The 10,880-nt window shown below is 33.0% G+C and overlaps 1 protein-coding gene across 1 annotated transcript; it reads right to left on the reverse strand.

The window, feature by feature from the left end:
- Positions 1–3,072: 3,072 nt before the first annotated feature.
- On the reverse strand, positions 3,073–9,025 carry LOC107775342 (putative glycosyltransferase At5g03795). Its single transcript, XM_016595072.2, has 3 exons — positions 8,475–9,025; positions 4,671–5,241; positions 3,073–3,837 (listed from the first exon to the last, which is right to left on the reverse strand). Exons 1-3 carry the CDS (start codon positions 8,884–8,886, stop codon positions 3,354–3,356), a joined length of 1,467 nt encoding a protein of 488 aa, XP_016450558.1. The 5' UTR covers positions 8,887–9,025; the 3' UTR covers positions 3,073–3,353.
- Positions 9,026–10,880: the final 1,855 nt, after the last annotated feature.

A 10,880-nucleotide genomic window follows, 5' to 3' on the forward strand; every position in this document is an offset into this window, starting at 1 on the left:
AGCCATTTCATCTTGATCTTCTCCTAAGGTGTTAGCCTTTTCAAGGATAACCTGCTCCGATATCAATTGATGTTTTGACTTCAATACCACACAATGGGGGAGGGTGATTTGTGTGGTGTCTAATTTTTTGTGTGCACAGATTATAGAAGGACCTGGTTCTTCTATGTATTTCTTATACTACTGTTGCGGAATATAAATGCAGAAATTAAAGAATACATGTATTTTACGTGAAAAATACCTGGCTCAAAAGGTTAAAAAAACTACGACCTACTTCCCAGTAGGATTTTCTCAAACTCTCCACTAAATCACTGAGCCAAAAACTGCATTTACAAAACACTTTTGTAAACCTAGGATCAACTCTAATCCCGTTGTGGCACACAACCTCTAACTGTTGTGACAACTTCAAGTTAACTCTAACTTGAATACTCTGAGTACCTATTATAATTGCCTCTAGATAAAGCTGAAAGGTACAATATGAAAATACCTACTACAATTGAACTAGAATAAAAGACAGACACTTAGAACTGGTTCTTCTATCTGGTTCATGTAGCTTCAGGTTCGCACACTTGAATCACACTAGAACTGCTTGCAAAATGCCTTGCTATTTTGCTCTCAATTCACGTTTAACTTCTGTTTTTGTGTGTCACCTGTAGAATGAGAACATCCTGCGATTTATAGAGTTAGTAGAGTAGAAAATAACTAGAGTTCTAATGCTACTCTTCCTTGGTGGAAGAGTTCTAGTTAATCTCCAATCCTAACTCCTTCCTTAGCTTAGATAATGTTCTCGTTGAGTAAGGAGTCCTTCTCCTTATTAATTATGCAATCTTTTCGATCAGGAGATATCTATTATTATGTCAGATTTTGTTTATCTCCTGCATGTGCATCTCACATGCTTTGAATCTGCCCGTGTCTATGCCTACCAGTGATGGACCTGGTTCATCCCTGAGTTCCTTTGTCAATCTTCAAAACTATCCTTTACTTGGGCCAACAAATTGCTATACCTAGTCATCTAATAATTCCTATGAGGTATTCTCATCTTTTGACTGTATTGGTGGAAAAATAGGCTCGACACGTGGAGTGATGATATGGTGACAAGTGACATTTGTATTAGATTAATAAAGAAGAATGATGAGGCACGGTTAAAACAGCTACGGGATTTACTGAAGAAGGTACCGTAACTGACAACTGGAAGGAAGAAATAGGCACGAGATGCATGAAGGCCATAAAAATGGGAAGATTCATGAACAGTAACGAATATGAAAAGTGAATCATCATTATCCCTGATTATACGCAATCAGATATCTATTTTACCATAACCGTTACGAGTAATTTTAGTAACAGGCAATTAATGCAGTCAATGTTAATAACGGGTAGGAATTGAGTGAGGAAAAACCGTTACATATTTGTATCCTTATATAGAGGTCCTTACCTTATCTTGTAAGATTATCAGAATACTCACGAATATATGCAATCGGTCTTTTATTTTTACATCGTACTTGATTGAAGATTCTTGTTCACAGTTCTTGGGAGAAAACATCGACCATCAATGAGATTTCTTTTCTCAATAAATCAAGAATCCGGATTCGTTGATCAAGATCATTCTCTTAACTTCCAAACCTTCCAACATTTGCCAAACCCGTCTGAACCGTACTTAGACATTCCGGATTCCAACCAAATTTTGCACACAAGTTCCAATCAACTAAGTGAACCTATACAAGATCTCAAAATCGCAATAAGAGTCCGATTCCAACCAAATTTTGCACACAAGTTCCAATCAACTAAGTGAACCTATACAAGATCTCAAAATCTCAATAAGAGTCCGATAATACTGAAGTCAACTTCTGGTCAAATCTATGAACTCTCCAATTCTTCAAAGTTGCCAACTTTCGACAAACAGAGTGAAAATCTCCTACAAACATCCAAATTCAAATCCGACCATACGCTCAAGTCTAAAATCACCATACAAACCTATTGGAATCTTCAAATCACCAATTCGAGGTTGTTTACTCAAAAGTCAAACATTGGTCAAGTCTTCCAACTTAAAGTTTCCAAATTGAGAATCATTATATCAAATCCATCTCGAACTACTCGAAAATCAAAACCAACCATGCACACAAGTCATAATATACTGTAAGAAGACACTCGAAGTCTCATATCGCAGAACGGAATACTAGAACTCAAAATGACCGGCCGAGTCATTACATACACCTGCGCACCAAACCTCGCATGTGCGACACACCAGCACCAGAACTGCTAACAACACCAAAATGGTCCGAAATCAAAATTAAACACACCCGAGCCTCCTGGGACTTTGATCAATCACACCAACAAGTACGGATACCTAATTCAAACTATTCCAAGGCTCAAAACATCACAATTAACGTCAAAACCACAAATCGAAGATCAAAATCCAACTCTTACCTTCCAAACTTTCCAACTTCCACAAACACATCTGAATCATGCCTAAACATTTCGGATTTTACCCAAACTTCACACACAAGTTTCAATAAAGAAAATAAATCTATCTAAAGTCTTGAAACATCAGTCAGAACCCGATAACACCAAAGTCAACTTCTGGTCAAAACTATGAACTTTGCAAACCTTCAAATTACCAACTTTCGGCAACTTGGGCCAAAACCTTGTAGGAACCTTCGAATCCAAATCCGAGCATATGCTTAAGTCAAAAAGCACCATATGAACCTTTTGGAACCACCAAACTACCAATCTGAGACTGTCTATTCAAAAGTCAAACCTTGATCAATTATTAACAACTTAAGCTTTCAAAATGAGATTAAGTATCTCCAATCACTCTCAAACCTTCCGAAGCCAAGCTAACTAATTCCGCTAGTCGCAAAATAATAAACACATATACAGAAAGCATTAAATAGGGAACGTGGCTCAAATACACAAAATGATCGACCGGATATTACAGAAACCTAACCGATGGAGTACAACACAAGTTAAAGGAGAAGGAAATATAACTTAATTCAAAACTCGTGACAAATTGTCGATCCTTAAATATGAAATCCCACTTTTTTCAAATGACGGTAAGCTTTATTAAACCACAAATGAAGAAAAAATATATATACATTAACTGTTATCTGTCTGGCCTCAAGTGTACTTGCCATTATAGCTAAAAACGGAACAAAAATTAACACTATGAACAATTCTCAACCTATGTTCTATCTACAAAGAACAACAACAACAAATCCAGTGTATTCCCATAAATGGGGTTTGGGATGATCTATCTACAAAGACATAAAGATTTAACAATACCAATAATTCATGTGGTACTTCGACGAGATGAAAAATTGGTTTTCACCACCTAGATATACAAGTGCTTAACAATTTTCTTAGTAGATCTGTCTCAAATGGCTTCTTCGAGTCCACAACTCATACATAACCATATGAAAAGCATCAAAATCTTTCGTAAAAGAGTTCCACTGAAAATGCTTCTGCACTTGCATTACATTCTTTTGAAGCTCCACGTACCGATCATACCCTATTTCTTCAAGAATTTTTTTCAGTATTGGAATATCAAGAGATGAAACGATAACGGAGAAACTTTCCCAGTTAAGTATGTCAGTGTATGGAAGGTCGTAATGATCGGCCAATATCACTGGAACACAACCGTAGTAAAGGGCGTCACCAATTCGGGCAGTGTTGATCTCGAAACCTTTAGCGTGAATACAGTATTTGCTGCCCAGTAACGCCTCCGAGTAGGGCGTTTTCATGCGGCCGCTGTGGACCATGATCTCGGAATTGTTTCGCCATACTTGAACTAGGTTTTCACGTACTCGGGAGTTCATTGCTCCAGCGAAGAAAGCTAGCTTTTGCCTGAAGTTTCATATTACCAAAAAAAAGGACAAAAGAATCATAAGGATAATCTAATGATCTTCCTTAAAAAAAAAAAAAACTAAATAATGATTGAGAAGTAGAAAAATAAGCAGGTCCCTCCGTATTATTTTATGCGTCTTAATTTGACTGAACTTGAATTTATGTAAAGAAGACTTTTGAATTTCGTGGTATTAAACTAGAGGTGTGTATAACGTACCAACACGGCCTTAAATATATCATGTCATTCATTAAGGATCGGATAAAATGAGAATGTTTGGATTAAAATCTTACTATATTTTAAAAAAACAAAATTCTTGTTGAAACAAACGTCCAAAGTGAAAAGCACGACACATAAATTGAGATAGAGGGAGTGATACTTTTCAAAGAATTAATTATAATATATATTATTTCTTATGTCTTAGTTTATATGGCACACTCCTTCTACGTATTACTTGGTATAGTTTTGATCAGTTTGTCTAAATGTTCAACTTCATTTAAACGAAGATGTCATTTCTATCACACACTAACTTATTAATTCTACATCCTTCCCAAAATGAATTCCATAGGTTCAATTTCACGTAAACAAAATTTTCATTTCCATCATAAACTAACTTAATTACTACTTAGTAACTTTATCCTTAATTCCCAAAACGAATTACAATATAATTCGGAAAACTAGCATTCAACTCTTTAATCTTTAATTTGCATTTGAAAGTCGCACTGCCGTTCCTTCCTTGTGTTGCTTTTTGGTATATTGAAATATATCTAAACAAAAGTTCTTGCAAAAAGAGAAAACAAATAAAACGAAGGGCAACTTTTTGTTCCGAAGTTACCTTTCTGAAGGACCATTTTTAGGGTGTACTCCTTTTCTAGGCCAAATTTGAGGAATGGAAGCATCTTTGTGAGCAACATAACCAGATAGGAAGTAACTTGAAGAGCAAACCACTTGGATAGCATTTAACTTCACATGAATAGCTTTCTCCATTGCCGTCCTTCCAACAGAATGACATGCTACATAGAAATGGTCAGCCCCTCCTGACCTATTCCAATATGGGTATTTTTCACTAATCTCAAACACATAATTTTTCACAAAATCTTGGATCCCACCAACCCCTACCCTCTTGTCATTCCTTAGACTTGCTATAGAAAATGGAAGATAAAAAAGGTCAGCTTCTTTGGGGTCATTTGTGATGAAATGGCTTTTATAAAGGGCTTTCTTGAAATAACTCTCACTTGCATAGTTCCCTGCTGGTTCATAGTCAACTGGTAATAGCACATTTGCAAAGGGGTCATTCATCTTATGGGGATACACATATATCTTTAGGGTTCTATTCATTTCCTTGTATTCTTCTTGGAAGAGATCCTTATCATGAAACACGTCTTTGTTCTTCACGAATTTCTGATCTGAAAGGAAATAAATAATTTGTTTTATCTACACTATATATAGTATAACATATTCGTCCATTTTGATGGAATCCTATGTATGATGATGAGCGGCTGCTATCTAAATATAGTATACAACTACGTACCTAGTATAAACTAGATGACATTATATGCATACAGCATCAGTATATATTTGCGCTGATCTATTAGAATTGACAATTCCAGATGAAATTATTCTAAAATTTTCCTTAGCCTGATGTATACCATAATTATTATGAAAAATAATATCAATCAAGGACAAGGAAATGACAGATCAAACAAACTCATGATTATCACGTACATGCTTGAGAAGTTGCAAATCGAGCTTAAGTTGATATTGTTTCAATTTGGTTATTGAGGTTTAAAATTAGCTTTTAATCTTAATTCTGGAGACCAAGTTGATATAAAAACGGAATGCTATTTATTTTCTAATCGCAAGGTTGTTTTTGAGTTTTGGTAAGTCTTTTAAGATACCTTTCCTATCCCTAATGTGCCTAAACTATCTACAAATTTGTTTTATAAGTAGTGCAATACTTGACAATCCTTTTTAATAAACAATGGAGTACCATCTTTAAGTTGTTTTAACAGAAAAATTATGAAGCAAATTTATGAATATGCTAAGATAGCGAGAACACAAATCAGACTAGCTTATGATCATTACGTACTCCCATGCACCCACTGTAAATGCTCGAAATGCCTATAAATTCAGCTCAAGTTGAAGTTCGAAATCGTTTTTTTTTTAATTTTGGAAGCAAAATTCCATTTTCATTTGAAATATATTTTATTTAAATTATATTTAGAACTATATTAACACTCAGGTAGTTAGATGATGTAACGGTTAATAATTCTACAAACTTTTAAGACACAATGGGAGGGATTTTCAACTTGAACATTCGCACAAATTGAAGGTTAAATGTGTTTAGTCTAATATTACAATGATCAAAATCAAAACTGACCAATAACTGAGAGCCTAAAATGCTATTCTCCATTAAAAATATCTAGAAATGAAGTTGATATAATTCTGAAAAGTATCTAAAAAATTTTATGCATTTTATGTGATCTATTTGACTAGTCACACGAAAAAAAAAACTTTTGAAATTCGGAATTTTAAAATGCTATGATATTTAGGTAGCTTTAATACTTCTTAAATATGTGGTCTTAAGTAAGTCATGTCGTTCATGTAACTATTAATCATATCATTAAATGTAAATTTTAAAATTTAAAGTTAAATAATTTTCTTTATTGCTAATAATAAATAAGTTTAAAATTAAATTATTTTAAATATAAAAGTAAGTCAATTTTTCTGTATAGATTAAAATGAAAATAGCACCATTTAAAATGGAACCTATAGAGTATGTTTTTCTAGAAAAAATGATTTTCTAAAATGGTCAACTAATATGTTAATGGAGGATGGAGAATCTAGACTTGAACTAAAAAATTGACAGATACTCCGTTAGCCGCCCAGGCCACCCTTCCCGTCATACTCAACAACAGTACTAGTGAAAAAGAAAAAGTAGAACTCTGAAAGTGATTTAATTAAAACAAAAGGAAACGAATAAGAAATAAGATGATATTTATCGTATTCATTGTTCTTCAACGAATCGAAGAACAAGGAAAACACAAATCAGACCACCTCATGATCATCTCATACTCACTTACCCCCAGTAAATGCTCGTAATGCTTAGAACTTCAGTTTAATTAAGTTGATTTTCCAATTCGGTTTTGATTTAATTTTTGGAGCCAAATTTTGTTTTTTAATCCAAACGTTCTTTTTTTGGGGTTGAGAAGCAAACAAAATGGGCTTAAAGATTTCTTAAAATGATCTTGGTAATTAAGAGTATCCTGAAGTTACAAACCTTTTATGATCGCTGTATACAAAATACGTACAATCTTGAAAAAATATCTTCTTTTCTTGAAAGAGCTATTTTCTAATATGGCAACTAACTGCAATAATGCAGGATAAAGCTAGACTTTTATTGAAAAATGACAAATACTTCCATATCAGCCACCTTCCCTTCAAACTCAACATCAGAAGTTAATTAAAAGAAAAAGTAGGACTATGAAAATGATTTAATTAATAGTATATAAAATGAATTAATAAATAAATAAATAAAATGAATTAATAAGAGATAAGATGAAGTCAGCCTCCTCAACACCTTATCCTTCCCCCAACTTGAAATTTATCGTAAGAGGTCTTCATTTTTCTCTAACGAATTGAAGAGAAAGGGGAAAAGTACATGTATCCTCCGAAAAATACTTACTCATGTCAACTTACCATATTTAACTGATAAAACAAAATAAGAATGTATACTAATTAGCTATTGTTAAAAAAAAAGGAGTATTTTGTAAACACATATTATCTATTTATACATTTAATATTAATATCGGGTGAGTATAATTAAGTTTTTTCTGGTTCCTTCTTTCTATGCCGCTCCTTCCACCCCCCCCGCTCGCTGAAAAAAACATTTCGAAATTTTGTTTAAAGCTAGTAGAATTTCAGCTACTAATTAAGATCCTTCTTCTTTAAGATTTTCTCAAAGTTCTGCCTAAATGGAAGACATTTTATCTTTCTATCCATCTAAAAGTCAAAGTATATTGTTTTCAGAGAAGCTACCACTATCATGCATGTTAGACCGAAAAACAATTAATGGGTAGAAAAACAAAACATTGTTGAAAATTAATATGCTACTTTGCTTGCATCTTTATCGGTTAGCTAGAATTGGCAACTCAATCAAACTGTCAAAATTTAGAAGATATCTACCATCCTTTCCTTGTTCCCTTCTTTAGACCAGTCGGCCAATTTGAATATATTGGCTATTTATTCCAGCTTATAATAAGAAACTAAAATACAAAGTAAGATAAACAAAACAAAAAAATGAGCGTGTTGGCCAATTGATCCGATATACTTTTATAGCCAAAAAAATATTATGAAATATTAAAGACCATAAATTTAAAAATTCTTTCTTTCTTTGCCGAGTCAAACACTGTTACACAGATAAATAGAGTGGTTAAATTTATTTTCATGTATTGGGACAACTTTATGAAATGATGGCAATTTAGATATAATTCAACAAGCATGTAGCCGCCTATACTAGTATTTCAAAAAATTTAATCATTGAGGCAAGATAGGTAGCAACATAAATATTGGTCAAGATTCAACAAATTAATTTAGGACTTTAAAGGGGGACAGGGAGTAAAATAATTAAGCTTCTCACCTCTTGAACCGACTTGAAGCTCCGGTTTAGCAATTGGAAATGGCTCTGGCAAAGGCAAAATGGTAGTAGTATTCTGTAATAAAAGAGTTAGAGTCGTTTCATCATCTTTGATTGGCTTATTATGATGATCATCAACAAAATTTTGCTGAAAGGATCTGTTAGATTTCTGTATTTCTTGAACCAGAATTCTCAAATTAGAAGAGCTGATTCTTGAGGAATCCAATGGTGTTTTTATGTGAAGCCGAGTTTGATGAGGATGAATATTGAGAAGTCTTGAGGTAGAAAAAATGTAGAATACTATCAAAGTTGAAGTTATGAAAGCTAGAATAGTTGGTTTTATGAATGAGCCTTTGAACCTACGATTCCATTGAGATGAAACAGCCATATTGGTTAAACTTTCCCTCTGGTTCATGAACAAGGTTTTGGTTTATAGTGTGGAGAAGAGAGGGAGCTGGAATTATTATAAAAGAAAACCTTAGCTTGAAATGAAAAGTACTCTTATTAATATTTTGTCTTAAAATATGGCATATTCATTGTTTGATTTTCTTCTTTTTTGCTAACTTCCTCATTAGTTTACTATACTTTGTGATGACCGCCCACAACTTTTATCAAATTCTATTTCTTCCCTCAACAGCTTTTGTTTCATGAATTTAATATTCTAACGTCAGCACATGATTAAATTGCATGTTTAACTAATTGGTGATCTCAACTTGATCGATTCTACGTCAATGAATAAGGATTAAAATTATATTTTAAATGATAAATAAATTTTCACTACTAGAAAACTGCCTAAAACCGTCCAGAAATACCGACTGAAATCGGTCGAAAAACTAAAAAACCGACCGACTTTATTGCGTCGAAAATATGTTGGTCGGTAAAAAATAGCAACCGAAGTCGGTCGGTATTTTTAATAATGCAATTAAAAAATACACCGTCTGAGACTCGAACCAGGGTCTGTACTGTGGCAGGATACTATTCTACCACTTGACTATTAGTACATTTTGGTTTATGACTTTCTTTTAATTTATTTGCATTCTTTAATTTCATTTTCGCGCGAAAATAACCGACCGATTTCGGTCGGTTTTATTAAAAATATTAAATTACCGACCGAAGTCGGTCGGTTTTTTAAAATGACTGACTGAAATAACCGACCGATTTCGGTCGTTTTTTTGAATATTAGTTTTAATTTATTTTATATGAAAAACCGACCGATTTCGGTCGGTTTCTTAAAAAATAAATTTTGCGGGATGCTAAAATAGTTTTCCGCATTTTTGCGCCAAAACAAACTGACCGACTTCGTAAAAAAAATTAAAAAATAAAATATTTTAAAAAACCGACCGATCAGTCGGTTGACCGCGGTCAGTTTTGGCCGAATTTCTAGTATTGTTTACTTATAAATTTTAAAAACATGAAACTTTTGAAAATTTGAAAATATGTAAAACTGAATAAAAGTATTTGAGTTAACTCTCGAGAAGCTAAATATGAGTTCAAATACTTTTTCTTTCTTTCTAAAAAACAAAAAAAAAACAAAACAAAGAGGAGTGGATGAGTTAAGTTTTGGATGGAAGAATTATTTCAAAGGTTATTTTTTGAGGAGCTTTAATTTGTTTGACAGCAAAATCACATTTCTAACAACCGGAAGATTTATAGAGGAACTAATGTAAATAGCAATTTTGTAGTAGTACAAATCAAGAAAAAAAGTCATAGACAGATTAGACTTACTAAAGGGATCCAAGAAGCTCATAGGTGTAGTTTTTAATTCAAAGATTATGTAATTAGTTTTCTATTGGAGGCCTAAGCAGCTAAATTGGTTCTTAGGTGCTCTGTAGTAATTTTCAGAGTTATTACCAAACAAGATCACATTTCTACTAGTGATGTAATAAAGACGATAACACACAAAATGAATGTAAAATTTTTAATTCAAAATGATTATTTCATCGTTCACCTTATATATTTCTGAAGCAAGTCGTTATGAAAAACGACAAGGGACCACTAAGAAAACATTCAAAAAAACAAATTAACGGGACAAAAGTGAAACCAAAATGCACGTAATGTTATTAAAAATTTATGTATAATTTTCTATAATAGTGGTAGGTACATGAGAAGAAATATGCATCTTGTCTTGACCTAAAAGGAGAGACCATATATACTAATATGGAGCTTAGTGCAACTGACGGTAATTAAGAAGGTTCAGAATAGTTATATAAATTTCGGGGGAGATCGCCATAATTATAATAGATTAAGTGGAGGTTAGCGTAAATTGCTCTTTTATATTCTTTTGCCCTTTCTTGGCCTGCTTTTAAGAATTATAATAAAACAGATAGTTGGGATTTCAGAAGCGATTATTTTATATTAAAAAGTGGTTCTCCATTTAGAAATGACAGAAGATAAAGATTGATATGTTTC

This window comes from Nicotiana tabacum, chromosome 19 (assembly GCF_000715075.1).
Source record: "Nicotiana tabacum cultivar K326 chromosome 19, ASM71507v2, whole genome shotgun sequence".
NCBI classification, from domain to species: Eukaryota; Viridiplantae; Streptophyta; class Magnoliopsida; order Solanales; family Solanaceae; genus Nicotiana; species Nicotiana tabacum.

Excerpts from the sequence above, each read along its gene's own strand:
- LOC107775342 (XM_016595072.2), bottom strand. The coding sequence starts at position 8,886 with ATGAACCAGAGGGAAAGTTTAACCAATATGGCTGTTTCATCTCAATGG. Across the intron at positions 5,242-8,474 it reads GCTTCAAGTCGGTTCAAGAG|ATCAGAAATTCGTGAAGAAC; the intron begins GTGAGAAGCTTA and ends ATTTCCTTTCAG. Across the intron at positions 3,838-4,670 it reads AAAAATGGTCCTTCAGAAAG|GCAAAAGCTAGCTTTCTTCG; the intron begins GTAACTTCGGAA and ends ATGAAACTTCAG.